Here is a 25,075-nt window from a genome sequence, read left to right as displayed (position 1 = left end):
AAACGCTAAATGAGCTATACACTTCAAATGCCAGTTCTTGTGGCATAAATGAGGCTGATAATGTGATAAATGAAGTCATACATCACAGTTGTCACAGCAGCAGTTAGTAATCAGAACGATATCGAACTAATCTGACATACTTGTCAGGTACAAACATACAGCTAAATCGGATATACATCGTGCCAGTACTTTTGGCCATAGGTCGGCAAAAAATGTGGAGCTCACTCAGACTCACTCATGAAATACAGTCTGCCCTTAGAGCTCACTCGGACTCAAACTCACCAAAATTTTCCTCAGCTGGACTCACTCGGGCTCAGACTCACTGAAGTTTTCTCAGCCGGACTCACTCGGACTCAAATTCACCAAAATATTACTCACTCGGACTCATTTAGACTGAGACTCACTGCTCTATCAGAGTCTGAGTGAGTCGACTTATGAGTTCGTTAGCATATAATTGGCTTTTTTGACCATGGTGTCAATGCCCTTTAACAACGTCTCGCATATTTGGTGCTCTACTTGGCACCTTTTGATCTCGAACCTACAAATATGAGTTATCAGTACTGGCAATCCAGTAGGGACATTTTGATTGAATCTGGTGACTCACAGGAGATATTTTTATCAAGAACTTCCTGTGTGAGTTTGCAGCGGTGGGAAGTGGTTAGGTCAACCTGCCCCCCCCCCTCCTCCTTTTACATAACTCACACCTCTGATTAATAAATATTGAGCAGGTGTATGAACGCTAGTGCTTTGAAGTATGTGTGAGTCGGCGGGAGTGTAAACGTGAGCCGACATAGGGCTGATAGTAATGCTGAAGTTGTGTATATAAAACCATAGGTCGGCAAAGAAGTGTGGAGCTCACGCAGACTCACTCAAGAAGTATACTTTGCTCTTAGGGCTCACTTGGACTCAGACTCACCAAAACTTCCCTCTACCAGGCTCACTCGGACTCAGACTCACTAAACTTTTCTGCAACCAGACTCACTCGGACTCAAGCTCACCAAAATGTTACACACCCGGACTCACTCAGACTCAGAGTCGCGGCTCGATCTGAGTCTGAGTGAGTTGACTCGTGAGTGAGTTTGCCAACCTATGATTGTGGCATTGTCAATATGATAGTATGCAGCTAGTATACAATCGGCATACGACCATACTAGAATGATAGTATACAGCATGTTTTCGATTTCGTTTAGGCTCGCTGGATGGTCACATGGTTAAATTCGTTGTTTGCAGTTTCCCAACGCCATTTCGAAGCAGTATCGGAGCAGTTCTTAACAAAAATTACAGTTTGGAGCAGCATGGAGCAGCGTTTCTCTTTTGAAGCAGTTTGGAGCAATTGGAGCAGCACTTCCATCACTGCCTATAATAATCCTTCGCCTTATGCCAAGATGGAAGCGGTTTTGTCAGTCCCCAAAACAGTAAACACAATAAGTAGAGTGGCATATTGTTTGTGTAAGTGAGCGCCTGCACGGAAACCGGCGTAATCGCACCCCGGAGAGCAATAAACAAGAGAGCTACAAAGCGGTCACCCTTTGAGAGATTCTGACAGCCATCAGTTTTGCGGGGGCGAGAAGCGGGATCCTATCGAAGGACGAAACCAAAACTAGCTGCTGCACGCCCGCATGCGACCGGCTGAGCACACGATAGCCGGCGCACCGCCTACTGCTGTAGTAAAGCATAAAGAAAGAACAAACAGAGAGACATCAACGCAAGAAAAAAAATTGTATTTCCACAACGTATTTAATCACGAACGTCTAACAAAAATAACCCATCTTGCTATCTTGTTACAATTTACATGTACGCTTGCCACCTTGCGGTCACTCGCCTACATGGTAATGGATTGCACAATGTGATGCATTGGCGACTTGTTCGCATTTAATTGCCCATGCAGTCACTGGCTCGTCCAAATCATGCGATAGCGTTGTTCTTTCTGTAAAAAGTGGCAACGGCTCGAGCTCCACTCCCCATGCGCTTCACGGCTTTCAAACTTTTTGCTAATGAGCACCAATTTGCAGTTTAATTTACGATAAAAGACAGCAGGATTGACAATGTTTTCACAGAAGGCTGATAAGAATTCTTCTGGCAGTGCTGGTACACTAGTTACCATGCCAGACTTTTTTTTTATACAGTGAAACCTCGGTGATACGAATCTCACGGGACCACCAAAAATATTCGTACCATCCGAAATTTGTATCACCAGAAAGATTTGAAAATTAGCATGCGACAAAAGAAAGCTGGCGTACATTTTCATTTATTGTTTTTCAGGGCCGCAGCAACGTCAGGAAGAACCCTGAATGATTGTCAGTGAAGTTTTTAGATGTCGGCAATCATACCAGCACTCGTAAATATACGGCTCGCACGCGCTTATTTAATTAATGAACCAGGTGCGTTGTGACCCGGGACAGCAGTAGCCCCTTCCAAATTTTAGTATGCTATTTTGCATGACACCGGAGTACTATAGCGAAAGTAACAAAAGAAGCACCATGACGCGATGGATCAAGGCCACAAAAAACAGAATCACGGTCCTGTGTTATGATTTTGTTATTGTGGAGGTGTTGGGGATGTTTTTTGGAAGATTTGCGGCCGTGCCCGCACAAGTTCGACCTCAAAGTTCGCGCATGTCGACGTTGTGAGGCCCGACTCCTTCACCAAGACCATCCACGCCTTCTTTCGGTCCTCGTCCACCTTTCATAGGATGTCTGATGCACGAAGCAGGCACGTGTAAACACAGTACAACGACAGCAGCCCGCGTCGGCGCGTTAGAAAAAAAAAAGCATGCACGCTAATGTCCCCTGTAATCCAAACGCGAAGGCACACAGAGGCGCATAAGAGCCTCAAAGATTCGCGCACACAATCTCGGAGGCCGTGACGCGTCTCTGAAGGTTTATTTTGGCCGTAAGAAAAGTTTTTTTCTTACACCGTGATTCTGACGACTTGGCGGCGCGGCACGCATGCCGACGCGCGCGCTTGCGTTCGCGCGCTCGCATGTGCTCGGCGCGTCTTCCGCGACTACGCGGACAGCACCTCTTCGTACCTGGGCGGTAGCGTACGTTCGTATCAAACGTCGCTGGGTGAAAATTGGTTCGCAACAACCGTACTCCATTACATTGCAGGCCAATGGGCCTTGGCCGGGACCAACGAAAAATTCGTATGAGCTGTGATCGTATCACCGAGGTATCACTGTATTTGAAATTTTTTCTGTGCACTCATTGGAGGTGAGGAGGGCTGGAATGGGAATGCAGAACATTTAACTTTCTAATAATATCAAGATGGAGTGCTTGGCGATGGGAAAGAAGCGCCTCTGTGAACAATTCTGTGTAAGCGGAATTTATACTGTCCTGTCTCGCCATCCATCCTGAGAAAACTATTCTTTTTACAATTATAGTGTGTTTTTGACTGAATTGTTTGACGCAATATATACAAGGCATTGCAATGTTGAAAGCAATGGTTTTGAAAATTTTATTTTTTTCTGCAACTCTTGGACAAACAAGGCCTGTGGCACCATGTAACCTAATAATAAGATAGCTGCGAGTGCGGTGTGTAACGATCGGTTCGGTGATTTGCTAGCGTAGGAAGAGCGGGTGGGCCAATACTGCAGGAAAGCTGCCGCAGTGAGCGACCACTGCTCTCAACTGCACAGGCTTATACAACTGTAGTTTGGTAATAAACAAAATGTTGGTGCCAAATAATCGTGTTTTGTGGGAATGTACTAACAGCTGAAAAATGAGCATAACTGTATTACCGTATATTGCCGATTATAAGTCGACGTTTTTTTTATAAAATGACCTTCCAAAGTTCGGGGATCGACCTATAATCGGAGTCGACCTATACGCGGAATCGTAAAGTCGACTTATCTGTGGGGTCCGACGAAAGGTCGTCGTCCTTTAATTTTCTGCTATTCGACGCATCGATAACATCAGCCGCAGAGGCAGCGGAGTCGCGGCAATAGCTATCTCTCAACGCGCGCGCCGCTTCCGGAGCCGGACATTTTTGTGACCTGCCACAATGATCGCGAAACTATAGCGAAACCACGCGAGGCGAAACTACGGAGCGCGTTTAAAAAATCACCGCCGCGCGGCATTAATGCGAACTGCTTGGGAAACACGGTCTCGAAAGCAGCATTTCAAACCTTTGATAGAGGGCGAGCGATGCTCTATGAATAAAGAGGAATTTACCTTGCGATGCGCCCTGCAGTTTTGTTTTCATACAATAGAAACGATTCGTTGACAAACCATCGGCGTTTCACAGAAAAGCTGGCAGCGCCGTGTTGGCTGGCAACACTTTGCGGGGAACTAAACCACATGACCAGTCACATGAGCCCACAAGCGTCTTCACGTCTTTTTTGCACTCACACCTGTTCGCCATTTCTGCATTTCGCTTCGCTTGCGAGCAGTGGTGTGCGCAATTTGCGACGCTGCCAAACGGACGCCAAGATGCCACTGCTACGTTGGCAACAGTACAGCGCTGCTTTCAAGAGGCAAGCAATCCTCTATGCAGAGTCGGAAAGCAACGTTGAAGCAGGGCGCAAGTTTGATGTGTCGGAAAAGTGCATGAGGGAATGGAGAAAACAAAGGACCAAGATCTTCGCGTGCGCTGCTACACGCTGTTCCTTTCGCGGACCAAAGTCTGGACGATACCCTGCCATTGAGGAGACGGTTCCAGATTGGGTTCATGACCAGAGAAGCAAGAGCCTGAGTGTTCGCTACAATGATATTGAAGCAAAAGCCCGAACTGTGGCGAAGGATATGTGCATCCCGCAAACCGAGTTTGAAGTATCCAAGAAATGTGTCAACGATGCCTGGTATGGACTGCCAACCGACATGGTCCACGCGGCGTTTTCCACGTGCGGCATCTCAGTACCACCGGCACCCGTTCCGACGGCGAGCAGCAGCAGTGGCTCACATGATGGCAATGACCGTGACTGCGTCCTTCTCTCAAGCGACGACGAGTCGTAAGCAATGTTTCACGGGCAAATAAATGTTTCTTTGCATCACTCCCTCTTCTGAAAAACTTATTGGTGAGCTATGGCCGCAGCATGAGGCTGTGTTCGAAGTCAACTTTTTTTTGCCCTAGAAGGGGTTAAGGGGTTGCAAGTTGGGGGGGTCGACTTATAATCGGCAATATACGGAAGGTCACTCTTTGTAGTCCCAGACTAGCATCTGCCACACAATGTTTGCAGCTACGTAGCTGCTCTAGCTTATGACTATAAAGAACTGTGGTACAGGTGTCTGTAATGGTTAGGCAGCTTTATTGCACCCACACATGGTGCAGTTGACCTGGCATGACACCTTGCGAGATGGAAGGCCGCTAATAATGCTACTGCTGCTAATAATAATAATTAACTACAGCACAGCCCTTTGTAATGGCTGCACAGCCTTAAGCTTCCACCTATTACACAAATCATGTGGCTTGGCGCTTGCAGTTTGCTATGTGACTGCAAAGACATATCTGCATCTATGTTGCTGCACAAAGTGATCATCATGGCTGAGCCCTTTGCGCTGGGTAGACGACTTTAAAGCCCCCCCTTGTTAAGCAATTCCACAGAGGCCTCCTCTATACTTTTCTGTGCCCATCAAATGTTCCCTCAGCCACCATCATCCTTCCCTCTCACCCACCGTGGTATTACGCTGCATTCCTACGCGGCGTGGTGCCACCCGCGTAGGTAAAGTCTGTTGTGGTTTTTGGCGCTTCTGCCACTGTATTGCACGCTGCTGCACCTAGGCAATCGCGCACTGCAACGTTTTTTTGCTGCTGTGATTGTTTACTTTCAAGTGCACTTGTAAGCATTTGTAGCCGTAGCACCAAGCAAAAGATAGCTTCGCCAACGTATGACAGCCGACCAAAACGAAGCTGTATGAAATGCAAAAAGAACAGCTTCTCAAGCCAGTGCGGAACTTGAGCAGAAAGCATGTATATCCTAACAACAACGAGAAAATGAATGTGAAAAGGGCGTTGCAAGTGCTTTCTCGAGACATGACATCAGCACTTGGATTTCTGAAAGACCAAGCCGGGCACAGTTATCACCCCATTTTTGCCGCTGGAGGACCAACTATCATGTTTGTGAAAATTATGTCAAATGGTTCATTTTTCACGTCACAAGTAACAAGGACCAGATGACCAACGCCCAGAACACTTGAGAACTGCAATACAACAACAAAATATGCGTACCGCCACCCTTCCAGCGGCCCTACATGAGTGGCACCCCCAGCGTATAGTGGCGGAGCTGCGTAACTCCGCCAATGGCACTTTCCTATTGTGCTGATGGCTTGCCGGGCACTGAAATTATAGAGGACATTATGGCAATTCACATGGTATGATGCCTGGTGCAATACTATGTATCCGTTCGTAGCATTTGCATAGCAGCACGCGCGACTTTTTGCCCCAACAGGACCGCCCATAGGGTTTTCTTTCCAAAGCAGCTTCATAGCATAGTCAAGTCTGATTATGGCAGGAACTGAATGTTGTCTCTTTCACGTGCGATAGGTGTGACAGACACTGGTGGCGGCAGTGGCAGCAGACGACACAGCCACCCAAATCGGCTATTAAAAAGAGTTTATAACAGCTCACTGTATTTGGCCACCATCAGTTGGTCAAGCTCATGCCAGGAGCAGGCCACATCGTTACTGCTTAGCTCCAGGCACCTGGCAACAAGAAAGCAGCCCGAGCACTGATATCTATTTGGAACAGATCTCAATGGCTGCAACGCACATTGACGTGCTCGAGCATGCCTTCACAGTGGACCAAACACAAAACATGAGTAGTGCACTGGGATCATTGCATACAAAGTGTCACAACACTTATTGGCTAAACACTCACTTAGCCGTCAAGTGCAGGCCTCGAAAGAACAGTCGATAACATACTTGAGAAAACTGTGCATGTTGCAGCACACGTAAAATCTTGATGAAAACAATAGGCACACTGGACCTTCACGGTGAGAGCCTTGAAGGGATGACGGATAGGCTGCAAGCGTTTAGCAAACAGGAGTGCTAGTGAACGTAAAAAGACAATTAGGTTGAGCCGAATTCAGACATCCACTTCTCATACTTCTCCAGATCCTCCCGGCTAACTGATTTGTTGATCTTGCGTATGGCCTCCTCGAAGTCATCTCGGCTAACTGGAAGTTCGAGCTCTTCCTTGGTAAGGTTGCGAATTTCCTCTGGAGTGAGACCATGTATTCTTCGTCGCATTGCCATCATTGAAGCATCCCTGCAGACAGTGAGTTACACATAAGTGGCAGCAATTTATGGTCATGAAAAATTCGTGAACACAGCGTGTCGCTGCAGGCAATGTTCAGCAAGCGGTCTTGTCTTCTTCAAGGCTGCAAATGCCTACCTTAGCGCATGTGCGTTGAGTGTTTCACACGCGCTAAGGTAGGCAGTTGCAGCCTTGAAGAAGACCAGACTGCTTATCAAAACATTGGCTCCAGCGAGGGTGTATTGGTCAGCTGCCACCTCATGCGAAGATCCCATGCCACGTGATGCCCTCTGGCGAAGAGTGTTCCACACTCGCCGCCTTGGCTATGTGTGGCACTGGCTAACACCCCAAGAGGTTACACGCACAGAATTGTCCAAAGTAGATGGGGAAGCACCTTCCATCATAGCTCAACTGGTAAAGCATCGGACGCTTAATTCGAAGGTTGTGGGCTCGGATCACGCACGTCCTTCTTCGCCCACTTGTGGCCTCCGCTACGTACCCCAAGCAGCGCAACAGTGCAAGTTTCAGTTATGGTATGAAAAGCTAAGGCGCTAAGAGAAAGACTTGAGTTTTGGTCGCAACACCTTGATTTACAAGGTTGTGATTTACAAGGTTACACTCGGATCCCGCCAACAGAAAAGGTGAATTTTTGTCCACTTTAATTCCTTTCTTTATGTCATAATGATTAGACTACAGTTCAAAACAATGAATAATGCCTCCTATGCTTTCTGTGGCAGATTCATTTGGTCATACACCGAGGATCGCACTTGAAAGGGGTCCTCAACTACTTTTCCAAGCAATCATCAAATGACCCCAGTATCAGAGTTTATTGGCCCACTAATCGATTCCGCTTGCTTGAAATACGAGCGCGTAACGAAGACAAGGACTTATTAACACACGGACAAGCACTTGTCCTTGTCTACGTTACGCGCTCGTATTTCAAGCAAGCAGAATGAATCGCCAACTAGCCCAGTCAGCCATTTTGACTAATCGATTGCTGCAAAATTTCTCAAATCCGTCAAGAAGGAGCTGAGTAACAGGGGCTTGTCGTGCACTTTAAGCCATAGAGTTTCTTACAATAACACCTAGAGAGGAATCTGGCGCTAGTGTCTACGCGGGCTCCTTGAGCGACGCTTCAACCACCATGGGAATGATGGGAAGTACAGGCTTCGGATCGATTAGGTTCTTGAGATTCGCGACGCTTGTTTGCAGAGTGTAAAACAAAGCGAAATGAAGTTATTTCCAATTAAAACTTGCTTCATTCTTTTGTATGTAAAACTTATTGCAAAAAGTTTGCGTGACCGTGAGGTGGAAATGAAGCCTGGACAAATCCAACCACCAGGGTATGCATTGCTCTGCAATTGCGTTCCAGATTTGGCATCACAACATAATGAATTATTTTCTTTACAACACTTAAACACGCTTGTCTTTCCTTCGAAAGTACGCATTATCTATTAAAGGTAATAACAGTACCGTATTGAGTGAGAAACAGTTAATGGATCATCTGTGCGATGACAGATGCGTCTGTCCATGTGGCCTGCCCCCAACGCATCTCTCGTTTTGTTGTGAAGTCGAGTCAGAGGAGCATGACGGTGCGTCTACTTAGCTTCGCCGTCGTTTTGCAGTCAATTTGAAAGAGTTTTGACAAGTAGCGCTTATCACAAAACGTGAACTCTATGCAATTTCTTGCAATGGCATGGGATGCTACATCTATGCGCAGCGGTGAGTGCACGACGCTTTGCTAAAATTGTCAAATACAACCTGTAAAGCTGCAAAGTGGCAGCAAACCAAGAGATCTAGCAGTCTTCAGCCTCTTTGAACAACAAAGGCAGTGCTTGAGTGCTTTGCAATGCGCCCCACTGCCTACGCCTCGCAAGAAACGAAACTGAAACTGTAGAAAAAGATCCGTAGACATTTCGCTAGCTAACGAAATCCAATCCGCAGCCTGTACTTCCCATCATTCTCATGGTGGTTAAACGATCGCAGCGGCAGTTTCCTCTCTAGTTATTGTATGAAACTCTATGACTTTAAGCGCTTCGGAGGTCGTAGTCACTATCAATGATCGCATCGACAGTGCGACCGCGGCGGTTGCGGCAAACGATTGCTCCGTTTTCAATACGCATGTGCTGGCTGCGCACATGCCTTCAAAACTACGTCGTTTGTTGCTATCTATAATCGCATCTGCTTAGGTCTTGTCCGCAGCGTTTGCAGAAAGTAGCGTTGCTTTGACTGGGCGAGAGTTGGACGCGCGCGCACTTTTGGAACTCCATGAATTTCACCGTCGCCATACATGATCGTGTCAAGAGCGACCACGGTTTCGTCTACAGCGGTTTTGGCAAACGATAACCGCAGCTTAAACAGTGTGTGCGTTGGCCGCGCGCATACTTCTGAAGCTTCCAGCATGCTGCTCTTGGCCGTCGCTCGGCGGTTTTAGTACCAAAAGTTCGTATCACCCGCCGCAACGTGCAAAAGTGTTCAGAACATCTGAATTTTGGCCCATTGGACGCATTAGAATTCAACTGGGGAATTTTACGAATTCGTATCGGACGGTTTCATATCACAGATATTCTACTTCACCCCGAGTTGGTTTACATAATGCTATACGCAATGGTTTTGCAAAAAGCCTGGATCAGATTGGGTTGAATTTTTGTTAATGTGCCCAATCACGCACAGAAATTGTGATTTCCGGGAGATTTTCCCGTCGACCATACAAATGTAAAAAATGATCAAAATCCGGGACACTTGGCAGGTATGTTCTGGCCATTTACTGTGGCATCTTCGTCGCCAATATGTTGTATTTAGAACACAGGGAAGTGATGCATCAACTTCATTTTCCTTGTGTCCCCACGACTATCCTCTTTTATACACAATAGGTGACCGCATGTTTGAAGCACATCAGATGTGCCTTTTCTTGCCTTGTTCCTTGTGCATTTTTTCACCAAATTAAACATAGTTGGAAGTTGGCGTTCTCTGTCCAGTTTCCTATTCTGTCAATACATTCTAATGACACTGACTCACTCGTGGCTCTTCACCATACCATAACTTTTGTTCAAAGGGGTTTAGAACTAGAGGTGTGCACGGGCTCCGGGTAGCCCGAAAGCCCGAGCCCGACCCGGCCCGCGGGCCGGGCTCGGGCGGGCCGACGTATTTTCACTTCGGGCCCGGGCCGGGCTCGGGCTACTTGCAGTTTTATCGGGCCGGGCTCGGGCCCGGCGCAAAGCCCGACTCAAGCCCGAAATATAGAGAATGAGCGGGAATTGTTTTCCAGCACGCATACAGCGCCTTTTCCGCGACCGCCCTTTACCGCTTTTCTTTTCCATTCGCTACTTTAAACAAAAGGGGAGCAGGTAAAGCACTGCCCCTGTTGCACTCCGACAAACAGAGAAGTAACACCACCTGAGCTAGTGACGGCGCCACGCGACTGTTCGCGTTAGATTTAAGGCCAAATCCCATATGAGTGAAAATGCACCGGACAGCGACCCGACGTAGATCGCTTTCGTGCAAGCTGACGCTTGCATGGGCATACCCCATACACATGACGGCTTTGCCGAGCGAACTCCATTGTTGCTGGCATGAGGCCGTCTACTTGTATAGCAAAGGTGCCGCGCTGTCGCAGGTATGCAATGAAAATAAAATATTTGTTGCATGTTGGTACGTAAAACGTTTACCATTGTCTCGCAGTATTTTTTATATGCACGTGCATAATTATTACGTTATTTGTTGGTGTACAGCTGATGCGCTTAGTACGTCGCTAATGTACATCCGGTTCGGGTGTTTTGTGACTTCCGGGTGATGAGCGACGGTTTCCAAATGTGAAAAAACCGAGCGATCGCGCGATTTCGACCACGCGATACATCGCGCGAACGGCCCGCAGCGAACCTTCAAAACGCCGGGCCGGGCCGGGCCGGGCCCGGGATGGTGTTTTCGTACGTCGGGCCGGGCCGGGCGGGCTCGCAGCCCTTTGCCGTCGGGCTCGGGCGGGCCTTCGACAAAGTCAGCGGGCCCGGGCCGGGCTCGGGCTTGGAAATACGGCCCGTGCACAGCTCTATTTAGAACTCTTTCATTCCAGATTACCGTGATATGCTGATTTAGTTTATCACTCTCTCAGCTTATTAAAAAGCTTGCTCCCAAAAAGGCCGATTGAATGTTTTATATTTTAAAAACTACATATAGTACTACAAACATAGTGACATATTTGAAGACTCTTCACCATACCATAACTTTAGTTCAAATGGGTTTAGGACTCTTTCATTCCAGATTGCCATGATATGTTGATTTAGTTTATCACTCTCTCAGCTTAGCAAAATCTTGCTCCCAAAAAAGGCAGATTGAATGTTTTATATTTTAAAAACTACATAGAGTACTACAAACATAGTCACATATTTGAAATCTGCACATATACATAAACTTAGCAAGTTTCCTGAAAATTGATCAAATATTATAAAACAAGTTTAAAGATACGTTTTCCCTCTGAAATCCATGCTTCAATGCATACACTGTATTGACTGAAGAAAAACATAATGCTAATGATGAGGTGAACAGATTTCAAAAATAGTCACAACTAAATTCACCTCGCGTAAGAAAAAAATAGAAGATATATGAGCCATCTAACACTGCCATGTGTTGTTACATACGAACCTCTTTGCTTTATCAGAGAGGGTCACCAGTATAATGATGCATTTAACTTGTAGTAAATCCATAGGACACCATGCAGTTGTCCACTCGACATAATAAAAAGCCTGCAGCACTCTGGATATTGCTATGTTCGATACATTTTCCTGAGGCCCTCAGAATGGCATCTAGCTATCTTGTGCACTCTATACTTTCCACTTGAACTACAGCATTAATTTTTGCTCCATTCCACTGCACGCATCCAGACAAAGATAGCAACTCAAAAGCAAGAAATTCAGCAAAAGAATAGCACTGAAAAAAGTAATGGACAAAGTTAACACTCTTCCTCTGGTGATGTATGGGTGTGGCCTTTGCCAGTGCATATTCTGGACCATTCAAAAGACTGCCAAATTCAAGCAAAGGTGCTCAAAAAGAAACGTGATTATGATCATGGCATGCAGGATGAAGCCAAGGAAGGTATAGGGGACGTTGATTGTACTGTTTTAAGCGTAACATTGTAGTAATTGTGATAACTGAGCCCTTCCCTTCCTTCACTCATGCAGGCTGCCAGTAATACAATGGAGGGCAAATAAATAAGTGCCAGGAAATGTACGAATTGGAGAGCTCTCGGGTGGTAACAATTAGAGTATACTTTTTGTTTTGCTGCACTTCATTTGGACAGCAGTACACTCGCCATTGGACGCAAATGTGTTAAGGATGAGCTTGAAGATTACCCGCCATTACAAGGTGTAAGTTGCCATTCCATGCAAATGACAAGCGCTCTTGCTGTCCGAGCTATCACTGCACAAGTTATAAGAAAATGTCGAAACACGACTTGCACACCAACCTGCAGACATTGGTGATGTCAGCACCGGAATAGCCATCCAGTTGCTCCGCAATGAGGTTAATGTCAAGCTCGGGGCAGACCTCAACATCCTTCAAGTTGATCCTCAGCAGTGCCTCCCTCCCAGCACCTCGGAAAATGCAAGAACATAGGGCTATGCTCCACGTCTGTATGCACACGCCTCATCATTTATGCAATTGTTTTGTACATCCACAGTACAACAGTTGCGAGTGGCTCGAAGGACACTTTAATGTGGGCTATGCTTCATGTGGGCTAGACCTCAGCTGTGTTAAGGAAAAACACGTCCTTTGTGCGCAAAACGTTTCAGAAAAGAAGTCAGATAGGACAGAGCGCACTCCTATCTGACTTCTTTTCTGAAACGTTTTGCACACAAAGAACGTGTTTTTCCTTTTAGAATGCAGTACCAACCAGCACAAGTAGCCACCCTGTTGTGTTACCCATTAATAGGCTGCATAAGGCACTGTCTTTATGAACACTCCTCGAGGCACAAACCTTTAAAAAAACTTTTTCTAAAAAGATGTATAGAAGTCTTCGTACATTCTAGCATGTTGAGTAAACATCTTCCTCAAGAAGTTTTGTTTAAAGCATTGTAAAAAATTTTTCTCAAGAGGATATTTATATGAATTTTGGTCACAAATATTTATGACAACAGCTTGATGGTAAATATCTCTCAGTTAAACACATGTGTAGCAGCAGTTATTTTCTGCTTGATTTCTTTGCAGCTGTAAGCATGATGCATTTTGATGAACCGATAAGCTGACCTTTGCTACGAACACAATCATTCACCATATAATGAGGAATAGTTGTTGACATGACTGTTCATATCGCAACGTATTGCATGTCAAGCTTTGTTTATTACGGCTTTCCAAGCCAGTCAGTCGTGTGTGCCGAGGTTCTCTAATTGCAGAAAAGCAGAGCTTCGAGACTTGCAACCTCAACTCGGGGAATACCGTCGTCTTGGACTTCAGTTTAGCCACCATCTATTTCAAAATTATACCTTGTGCATTACAGTAATGCAAAAATTCCCGAGACGTGTTTGACTAAAATTATGGCTGTTTTCTTTATATTTCTTGATGTATGGTGATCAAACTCATGCCTCGAGCAAAAGTTATACACCAGGTGTGGCTACCTAAGGCTGTGCGCAGAAATGACCGACTCTCTGGAAAAAAGATTGTGTGGCCTATCGTTTTTTCAACAGTGGAGTCGGCCACACTTTGTTGAAGAAGAAATGAATCACATGCCAAAAGTGTGGCACCCTTGCATTTGGGGCATACAGAACTCCCGTGTCTTCAAAGCCAGCAAAAATGAAAAGCCCTCAACGCAGCAGCATGGATCAATTTCGCAGAGGCTAGTGTGCGATGGTGTCTTCAAATCCAAAATGAGTTGCGAAATTTTTTCTTTAAATGTAGAAATCGTGAAAATGTTTAAGTAGGGTTGCAGTCCCATTGGGTATTTGTGAAACCCTAAAACGAGATCCCGCTTGAGAACGGCTGATGTTTCTGTCGATAATCCGATGAACGGGGATGCATGGGGGAAGAGCGAAACAATCACTCTGTACAGGCATTTGCTGTGAGTGGTATACAGCAACCAGAGCGTCCTCACACTGTTGGGCAGAGGAATGTAGATGCGCTTCTCGAGCCTCCGGCGAAGTGCTTCATCAATGTCCCAGGGAAAGTTGGTGGCTGCCAACACCATCACCACCTTGGCTGGGTCCTCATTGTTGGTGATGCCTGCATCAAATACAACACCACTGTGGCAGCCGCCCAACGCAACGTCGAGCAACCACCCACCATCCATCTGAATGAGCAGCTCCGATTTCACACGCCGGCTGGCCTCGTGCTCCGAGTCGGAGCCTCTTCGGGAACACAGGGAATCAATTTCGTCAATGAAGATGGTGCTGGGGGCATGGAACCGGGCCTGCAGCACAATTGTCTCCTTTTGGACCACACTTTGCATTTCCCATCTTAAGCATGCTCACACTGCTTCCTACTGTTTTCTATGCAGACCCTATTGTATGACCTTAATCATACAAAAATACATAAGTTAGGTAGCACAGTACAGTTGAAACACAATTTAATAAAGTGATGGGGACGATCGAATTATTGCGTTAAAGTGGGAATTATGTAAAATTGAGAAAAGAAACATCTAGTCCTTCGAAATCTAAAATTTTAACGTTGCGGCACCCAGAAGCTACCACAACATTGTTTCTGTCAGCAACCCATGCTTGCGCGTATGAAAAGTCCGCGAGGGCAGCCCGAGGGTGGCCCAGCCACAAGGGACGCCATGTTCAGACGATGTAGGCCAGGTCACGTAGAGTTACGACACCTACCGATAAGCGATGACGCGGCTGGCTGAGAAATGATCAGTGCTATCCGTTGCACGAACCATGACATAACCAAAGCAGCCACCGCCGCCTCTATACTCGCGGACAACTTTTCTTGGCAATAAAGGAAAGGCTAAGGGGGCGGAGCTACTGCACATGTACTGCTCCTCGAAGTAGTCCGGTTCAGCGCGCGTTTCGAATTTAGTTTGGTTTGTGAACCTTCCGTACCTCCTGTGACGGCCATTTGATTATTTGAGCGGCCGTCACAGGCTTACACAGCCATTTGTTAGTGAAATTCGTCACAAGCTCCCTCAGCGAGTCATCGGAAAAGCTGGAGGGTGACGAGCGCTCACCTGAAGACGAAGACGCCATTTTGACTGTGAGGTGCACGTAAAAGGTGCGACGTTTTCACAGGTGCAAAAACGCGAAATGACACTGCATAAAGCAAAAGAAATATAAATATCTCCTTGGTGCGCACTGACCCTCATTTCAAACAGCAGAAAATAAAGTAATGTTTTTTATTCTCACGCAGAAAACACGGACGCAATTGCGGGATTATAATCTTCAGCGGTAGCACACGCGTAGTTCGGCTCTCTAGCCTTCCCTTCATTGCCCAGAAGAGTTGTCCGCAAGTATAGTACATCCAGCACGTAAGAATGCTATCGGCTGCCAAGTTTATTGCTCCATGCATTGGTATGTCGTGCAGCCCCGCCAAAACAAAGCTAAGGCTGTAACTATGGCACCTGGATGTTCTAACGCAATAGTGTTAGAGCACACGCTCGAAGAAAAACCCATTTCTTTCAAAATTAGCAGGAAATTACCGCTTCTTCACTCAGTTATTTCAGTAAAAACTTCATTTAATCGGGCTTGGAGGCCAAGTTAGTTAAATCGGGTTTACAGCAACCCTATACAATATGGGTATTTACAAATTGCTGTTTACACGAAGTGGCCTTGCCTTGCCAGGTACCGCGTCATCAATCTTTTGTAATAGTTTTTGCTCCAACTGACTCGTAGTTGTCAGCAGCCTATCGGCATCATTATCTTCATTTCAAAATATACGGCAGCAGAGGCGGCGCAACGGCAGGTAACGGTTCGCGGTGCATTCGGATTGTTCTCGCGCTGTTTCGTATCGCTGTAAATGTTTCGAGCCACTGCCGGCTGACACACTCGCTTTTGTTCTGTTTTGTTTTGATTCATTAAAATGCTTTCGCGAAGTGCATTCAGCTGACTTCGGGGGAACGAAGGGACCGTTGAAGCTTTCACTGGATGACACTCGTGTCAAGCCCGAGAATATACGGACCGAAAAAAAACCCACTGCTTCAGTTTTTTTACCCATGGTTTTGTGTGGGTGTCACACGGTGGCAACGCACTGCGATATTCAATTTTTCAACATGTCATATTCTGTCGATGAGAAAACGTGCGTTTCTTGTGGCGTGGCTTCAAGTGGGAGCGACTTACTGAGTTTAACATTAACCAGGTCACTGCAATAAAAAAAAGCAACTGTATCACTAACGCTTTGCATGTATCTTCGTAACTAGCCTGCATATGAGTGCAAAAAACATACGAGTTATAGTTTGCCGCAGTCGCATTTGAGAAGCCAGGTTTAGAGGTCTCATTTCTCCTGTTGTCAGTTTAGGTTATTTTTACCACACATTTAGTGCAACAAAAGCTTCACATAATTATGAGTGTACTTTCACTTTAGTGTGATAAAGAAACCGTCACTATAATCAAATATTCTTTTTTTTTTTCTGCCATAGCCTCCTGGCCTGACAAGGAAACAGCTGTGTGCAATGAGCAAGGCACCTGTGACATGACACGCCTTGTAAAGAAGCTAGCCCGAGTGATACAACATGCATTATAAGGTATGTTTACATATGTGTATAACTAACTGCTGTTTATTTTTTCACTGTGTTTATATGTTTACTTTTGCAAAATTTAATATTCATTGATTATGCTTATGAATATCTGGTAATGTCATTACTTGTTTTTCCAGGATTGCCAGGCAACGACAGGATGACTACCCCCGAATGTCCCCTCTGCAAGTGCGGCGAAACATGTGAACGTCTGCTACAACAGGTCATCTTGAACCTCACGCTTGCAATGCTGTGTTTGTGAATGGTTTACCAGGCATCTCATGGAGGGGTGCCTACAATCGTCCACAAGTATTAGCTGTCTACTGTGTCATGCAATCTACACCGCAATAGCGTTGAAATTGAACACTAGCTCCGTGCATTAGTTACGTTACGTGGCACTGCTGAGCTCAATGACGCAGGTTTTATACCCAGCCATGGTGGCCACCTTTCATTGGGGGCGAAATGCAATGATACTTGTGTGCTTAGATCTGCGTCTGAAGTTCAGGGAAAGACAGAAGCTTGAAGAGACGAAAAATTTGTGAACATGAGGTGTCGCTGGAGCAAATGTTTCGACAGGCAGTGTTGTCTTCTTCAAGGCTACAACTGCGTTTGTTTTAACTCCAGGCAGTTAGAATCAATCTAAAGTTGCCAACTACTGTATGAGTCATAATCATACCATGGTTTGCATGTGAATCATCAGAAATTATAAATTTAAAGGTAAATATATTCGACAGAAATCTGTCTGGCTGGGTAAGATTATAAGAATAAAAAGACTCTCCAGCCACGTTTAGTCATTAGCTTTTTTAATTTAAAAAAAACTAAGAGACCGAACGGGTCTCAAAACGTAGGGTCAGTTTTTTTAAATTATAAATTACATTACAAAATGAACATCACAGCAGTGAGGGGAATTAACAGTCTTTCCGACATTAGTTGTACCTTATGAGACAGTTTACAGACTACGCTCAAAACTGTTTTGCCTTAATTAACTGTGTTTAGATCATAGAAGTTTACAAAAATATACGCCAAAGCTTTACAAGGCTGTGCTCAATTACATTAGCCTTTGCACATATGTTCAATGGGCTCCTTCAAATTATTTACAGCTAATAAACAAATTGTAAATGTGATGAGCACTTCTTGTAGCACAGATTTATCAAGCCCATTTACGTTGTCTGTGTTCATTGAATATGGTAGTGTGTTTTTTTTTCATATAGCAGAGCAACGTCCCAAATTTGTTTGAGCACACCTACTTCTGCTGTTTGATTAAATTAACATGTCACAGTTATAGTGCCTACCACTACGAAGTGATAGTCTGAAGCTACTTTTACGATAGAAACCTAGGAAATCAAAGAGGTAATTTAAAACATACATGAACTTGATTTATCCACAGCCATACTACAGCTTTTATGTATTTCAAGCCAGAGCTTCTAAAAGTAGCAGGGAGAATACATACTTTAGCTTCCAAGCACAAATATAGTGAAAAAATAAATAACACAATAACAAGTATGCAATATATATATGACCTTTATTTATCCATCATTGGCACAGGTTCACATAATGCCCCACCAGTTGATTTCGTGAGTGTTTGCTAGTGCTCAAGTTCTATCGACATGTCTATGTGATACAGAGATTGTGCTCATGGCTGAGCAGTTGTTTAGTGTTCTGTGCGAGCACCAAGAAAGATGTACAACGCATGCCTAAAGCTTATTTTCTTAGAATTGTGCTTCTTGAATCTGGTAAGCGCTCGCCTTATATCTCTGTTTCTTTAGCGTTCATTTTCGCTTCATACTCAGCAGTCCTATTACTACTAGCGCCAAGAAATTCTAGCTGTAGAAACTGTGTAACCGAACTATAACGAGGAACAAAACGAGCCTGAGATATTTTCTTCCACCTATGACCTGAATACATAACACCTATGGTATGGCCTCACGGCCAAGAATTTCGCCAAGAAATTCGTGCCTACCCTGCAGACACAACGCGATATTACTTATCTGTAACGCATTCAAGGTGACATCGCAGAGTGAGAAAGATGCAGAACTGTATGCATCCGCGATTGTTTACAACCAGTGCCTCCTCTATTTTTCAGTGCCTGGGCGAACGCTCTCCTCGGGCCGTCGAGCGCGCGCTCCGCGTCCGCTCGCCGCTGCCGCGTGGTGGCGCTGTGCAAGTAGACTACGAGAAGCTGGCGCTGAACGGCCGCGCGTATCACGAAGCTCACGAATTCGTGTTTGCATCCGAGTTTAATTGCATTTGTGCTTCTTGCAGGCTTTCACAGGTACAGGGGGATGGAAAGAAACGCGAACATAGCGGCGCGCTGTTTTCATCACGCTCTACCCGTGGTGGCAATAAAAAGATGCTAGATGATCTTTTATTGTGTCATGGATGACGTCGTGTTCTCATCCGTCATCGAGGCTATAACCACTTGAAAATAGATGCGAAACAGCAAAGAATGCAGATGCCGCATGTTCGCGTGTCTTTCCATCCCCGCTGAAAGTATTCCGCAGGCAGACTGTCAGGCCGTGCTGCCGGTTCGATACTTGCACTCGAGTTTGATAGTATTCGCGTTTTATTTTCTATTTCAGGCTATTGCAACCGCACCAATGCCTTAGTATGTCATACTGTTGTGTTCCACTCTGCAAATGGAACCGAAAGAAATCACGATTGTCTTTTTTTTTTTATTTCCCTTTATTGATAAAGACAAAAAAATCTCACAGGGTTCCTTATGCACTCATCTAAGACGACTGAAAGGCGAAAGCCATCTTCTTCTTTTTGTTCTAGTCAATGTATTGAATATTCCCTGCCTCCCTCCGAGATATTTCTGCGCCTAACGTGGTTTTCTTACAGCCTCAAGGATCGGAGGCAGTGCAAGCTTTCTGCACATCAGCGGAGGCATGCACTGCCTCTGTGATTGGCCTATTTTGACCAAGCGAAGGTGTAATATGACGACGTCACGTTATGTGACGTCACGATGATGTCACAAAATTTTATGATCTGTGACGTCATATGATGACGTCATCACGTAATTATTTTTTGCATCACTCTTGCTGACGCCGGCGACGGTCAATTTTCGCGTTTGATAAGGCATCTAAGGCTTTCGCCTTAATACACTGTTTGGCTGTCGTTCCATGAAATTCCAGCTGCCGCTGGTGTTCTGTAGAGGTGGCTTGCAGTAATTAGGCGGGATAATTGGTCTCCTAATACATCTTCAAACTACACTAGAATATGCAGCCGTAATTTACGACGCGAAGATTTCATAGAATATAAGAAGCGGCGGCTTAGGAAGGATGCAGTAGCATCACTCATTACAGGCTACCCTTCACGTTTGCAGCCCAAGGTAACAACTGAACCAAGCATGGTAAGTATCCCTAAACGTGACCGTGTTGCGTCCGAACAGTCAATGAATTCATGTAGTACCAGTAGCAACACTGCCTCGCGATCGCCGCCATGTGCATGCAGCGCTGACATTAGGTCCCGAAGCTGAAGAATCGGAGCCCATAGACACTACATGCGCTACTGGCGAAACAACCGACAATCATGGTTGCATTGTCACTGGAAGCAGCTTAGTGACATTTCATGCTATTTAGAGCAGCAGGCATCGGGAACTTTAAGTGCCCAAGCTTTCAGTATCAGCTCTCGGCAAATGCTTCTTTCGAAAATCGACTTTCACACAGTCAATAACCAACTCTCAGTCAAGCGAACGTAACAGTGACAAAACAATTTTCCGCGCATAACTGGCATGCGCTCTCTGGAATCGGGCTAGCAGACGACGCGCGAGCGTCTCGATCAAATAGCCGCGAAAAACAAACGCCTCCGAAATGGGCTGGTTGCAAAGAACAAGTGCTTCATGATTCCAGTTTACAAGTTTTCATTATACTTTAAACAACGCGAATACAGCCAAAAACTGAACCATATAGCTGCTTCGAATGCGGCCACGGCATTCATTTCCACGAGCGACGACGCGACGGCTAGTCTACTACGGTGGCGGCGCCCGGCGCCTAAAAGCCGCACTAACGCCGACGGTCGGTTCCCATTGCGCTCCGCTCCTTCGCCCAGGCACAGAAAAATAGAGGAGGCGCTGTTTACAACGAACTCAAAAGTGTCGCGAAAAGTGGTCGTTATATCAGTAGTTCGTTGTATATGGACTCGCCCTTGAAAACGTGTGCTTAGCGGCCAAGCCCTTTTATTTTTTTACTTTACGCTTTTATTAAAGTGCTAAAAACCCCTTCGGGGACAGGCTAAGCCTTTTCGCGTCGTGAAGCGACATCTGCTGCATGCTCACAAGTGAATTAACCACCTTTGCAACGAGCTGACACCATTTCACCGAAGCGCGGTACCGCGACGTGGAGCCGATCATCCCTGGCTAGTTGCGTGCAGCACGTTGCCTACTCAGCTCGCAGAGTCACTGCCGGGCCGCTTGCTGTATGCCATATGCGCGCCAAGTCAAACACGCAGTATACGCTCGCTGTCAGTGCATCAATGTTTCTCAGTGCCCGCGCCGCTCAACAACAGCGAGCTACTTTCGTTTCTACAAAGTGACGTGCACTTTAAAGCGGTCTCGTACGACGCGGCGGCGGCGAACTTGCAAATGGCAGCACGGTGCGCTCGTACCGCCGTCAATCCGCAGTGTATGGCGTACGCCACACGCGCAGCCAAGCAGATATCTACAGAACAGATGACTGTGATAAGGTTGTCAGCTATAAGTCATAATGGCACGTTCATCGACGGCCGCCATCTCGCCTTCACACTTTCTGATGCTTATCCGCGAAGGAATCGCCGCAATCGCACAGAAGTCGTAATCACTGATCGTTTGACCGGTCTCTGCCGTTACCGAAAAGATGGACAACCTTTTGCGGCACATTGTGGCGTCGACGAGTATAGAGATGCAGTGAACCTTTATGCGACGGAAAGTTATCGCGGTTATCACTTCTTGCATTTATGCCTTCTTGCATTCCAAGGCATTGTTTGGTTCATCGCAGGCGGTCGTAGCTGCAGAGAACGGCATCAGGAAAGGCTACCGTGCGAAAGCTGACCGCAAGGCTTCATGCTGCCTACTATTTTTTTTTTCCTCACTGCCATCCTGCCACTGAGGAAACGCCTGGAAAGTGAGTGACCTTGCCGATCTGAGTTATCGTTGTCGCGAGTAAACTGGAGCGGGGAATGCGCGAGCGCGCACTCCTGTCACGCTTTAGAAGGCCTGTTCTAACTTTTTTTCACTTCGTATGCGCCGTATTTTTACCGCGACCGTGTCTGAAGTGTTCGTTGTAAAAGTAGGAGGCTTTGAAAAATGTTCGCTATATGTGGATGCAGCTTCAATGGTTAGCATAGGAAAATCGTAAGTAGGGGTGTGCAAATACTCGAATACGAATCGAATAGGAGCCCTGCGAGTAGTTCGATTCGCGAATCAAATATCTACTATTCGATTTTTTGAATACCGAAACTTGGAAAAACAGTGGGACGACCCGCATTTTACGATGAATTGGCTTGGTCCCGGTGAAACCCCATAAAAATAATGTATTAAAAGCCTCGGTTATATGACGAAATTTTACGCTGACCCCACATCATATGACAACTATTCGACACCACCCGAGAAAAAAAAATAATCTTTTGCACCCGCACCCCTAGCTTGAAAGAGAGAGTGAGACACGTAGAGAACGCCTTCGTAGAATGGAGAATTTATTCTCCTAGCAGTTCATGTTCGTTTGTGATCCAGACAAACTGGATCACAGACGAACATAGTTCCAAGATCGATTCTAGATATGCCTTGATCGCGGGAGTATCCCATCGCCGTTACCTAGTAGGCAAGCTCAATCTATATAGAGAAGCTTCAGATAGTCGACAAGCTCATCTTCGAGATCCAGATATTTTCACGCTTTCGGCCTGTGGAAACTTCTCCTGGTCGACATGCAACTGAAGGTCTCCTCCCTTTGTTTGCGGCACTCGCAGTCACAGGCCTCGAGCACGCAAAAATGGCGCGACGGAACTATCGTCAGCGTGAAAAAAAATTTCCCCTTGACGTGAGCGTTTATAGACACCAAGTGCACTTCACAAGAGAACACAAGGCAACAAATACGACGCGCACAGCTCAGTCGCGCACGGAATCATCCTATGCAAACTTGCAACAAAACGTGCTCCATCGCCATTATATGATGGCGATGAGACTCTATCCGACTCTTCTGATGGGAGGCTGTTGCCAATGCAGTTTCGGTTCCGTTTTTAAGCACAGGCAATTATCGGGCTCGTTTTGTAAAGATGTGCGTTATATTCGATTTCTTTTTTTAAAAGTTCAGAATAACGATTCACTCACACCTCCTACAAGTAAACGGTTAGGTGTCATTTTCAAAAATGTAATCTACCTTTCCTATTGAAGTGCAGGGTCGTTTCGCAAGCTTATTTAGTCAGTCTGTACCCGTTTTCTGGGGGCCAAGACTTAGCATCACTGCCCATATTCTTAGTTCTTCGATTATACGATGGTTTTGCATGGTCCCCTCCAAGTCGTGTACTCGAGGTTCCACTTACCTACCTGACGGGAACGTCTCATAACTATGCGCTGAACTGTAGCTCGCATTAACCATCGAGTATGAATGTGCATCTGACGCGCACCGCTGATACTACCAACTGATAAGAAGTGCAGTGCCAACGCGTGTCAAACGTCATCCACCGTCTTGTGTTACGTCATAGGCCAGCCGCCTATATATACTTCATTGTCTGCTAAATAAAGCATTCTGCGTTGGTTACTGGCCTGGCTCTGTCACTTTGGCGTAAGCTACAGCAATGGCGACGAAGATGGGATTCACGATTTCTGGGTGCTGAATGTAACCACCACCTTCGCCTACCACCACGGAACGTCGGCGGCCATGGCCATGGCTACGAGTCTCGGCACCCCAAGTTTCGACGAAAATCAAGATAAGTGGGTGATTTACTTGACTCAGCTGGAGACATTCTTTGAAGCAAATGATATTAACAAAGAGGGTAAGAAACGGGCACTTTTGATTTCGACACTATCAGTGAAGATGGTAGGCGTTCTTGCGGGACACTGCGCTCCCCGTAAAGTAAACGAGCTGAGTTACCAAGAAGCACTCGCGCTCCTAAATGCCCACTATGCGCCGAAGAGTAACAAAGTTGCCGCAAGTTATAAGTTCTTCACTAGGGACCAAACGGCCACTGAATCTGTCCGAGACTATGTCGATGAGCTCCGCAAGCTGGCAGATAAGTGTAACTTTGGCACCGGCTTTGACTGTATGTTACGTGACCGCATCGTTTGTGGCATCCGAAATCGCACTGTGCAGCAGACGCTGCTCGCAAGAAGTGAGCTCACACTGGCCGAAGCGGTAAACATTGCTACGGCTGCCGAAGCCACTGCGAAGCCACTGCGCATGACCAAACCTGATACGGCAGCAGTGTGTAGTTTAGCTGGAAAATCGCGCCAGTATCAAACCACCTCCAGAGATAAGAAGCAACGGGTTGCAGATTGCGCACGCTGCGGAAGCCATGATCATCAAGCATATGATTGCCCACACAAAAGAGAAATGTTTTCGCTGTGGGAAGACAGGTCATTTCGCAAGAAAATGCCACTCCCAATTGAGGCTCAGCGCTCGTGGCAGGCAGGATGGCAGTGCTAACGCCGTTCAGTATGAGAGCACTGCATCTGAAACCGAGGAAAGTGATATTTCAACAGTGTTCGCTGTACAAGAGACACGGGAGAAGCAACGTCTGCTACAGGCGTATCGCAGGGTCATCCGTTGGGGGGGCGTGCCCCTGGACATGATCATTGATACGGGATCATCATTTCCAATAATCCCGCAAGAAGTTTATCTCAAGCATCGCCTGAGCTGGCCACGGTTATCGAAATGCAAACAGACGCTCAGCTGCTACCTGGGCAAGTTGCCCATTGTCGGTGAACTACAGCTTCAAGCCCAATTTTCAGGCAAAGCTGTCCCTGCCACCCTGATCGTTATAGGGTGTTCTGGTCCTAGCCTTTGCGGAAGGGATTTAATTCAAGCATTGTCAATACTTCCGAGTGCGCTCCTCGGAACAGTGAAATCCATTTCAGTTGCTCGCGACAGTCTCTGCACAGAGTTTCACGCACTTTTTGAATCTGGGTTCGGAAGAATTCAGGGGCCTCCTGTGAAATTCCACCTTCGAGAAGACGCCCAACCTAAGTTCCACAAGGCGCGGCCTTACGCTCGTCGTGAGAAAGTGGAAACGGAGCTGGAACGCTTAGTGAGTGAAGGCATA

General features: G+C 46.2%; 1 protein-coding gene across 1 annotated transcript in view; it reads right to left on the bottom strand.

Annotated features, from left to right (window-relative positions):
• Nucleotides 1–3,439: 3,439 nt before the first annotated feature.
• Nucleotides 3,440–25,075, bottom strand: part of LOC119397705 (katanin p60 ATPase-containing subunit A-like 1) — a 120,641-nt gene continuing 99,005 nt past the window's right edge. The window contains exons 6-9 of the mRNA XM_037665125.2: nt 14,458–14,584; nt 14,272–14,397; nt 12,650–12,776; nt 3,440–7,203 (exon numbers count right to left, since the gene is read on the bottom strand). Coding sequence (XP_037521053.2) covers nt 7,005–7,203; nt 12,650–12,776; nt 14,272–14,397; nt 14,458–14,584 — 579 coding nt within the window. The 3' untranslated portion in view covers nt 3,440–7,004. The remainder of the gene's footprint in view (nt 7,204–12,649; nt 12,777–14,271; nt 14,398–14,457; nt 14,585–25,075) is intronic.

The sequence above is a fragment of the Rhipicephalus sanguineus genome, chromosome 6 (assembly GCF_013339695.2).
Source record: "Rhipicephalus sanguineus isolate Rsan-2018 chromosome 6, BIME_Rsan_1.4, whole genome shotgun sequence".
Classification (NCBI taxonomy): domain Eukaryota; kingdom Metazoa; phylum Arthropoda; class Arachnida; order Ixodida; family Ixodidae; genus Rhipicephalus; species Rhipicephalus sanguineus.
Note: the sequence above shows the minus strand (reverse complement) of the source record. Positions and strands in the feature narration are given on the sequence as shown.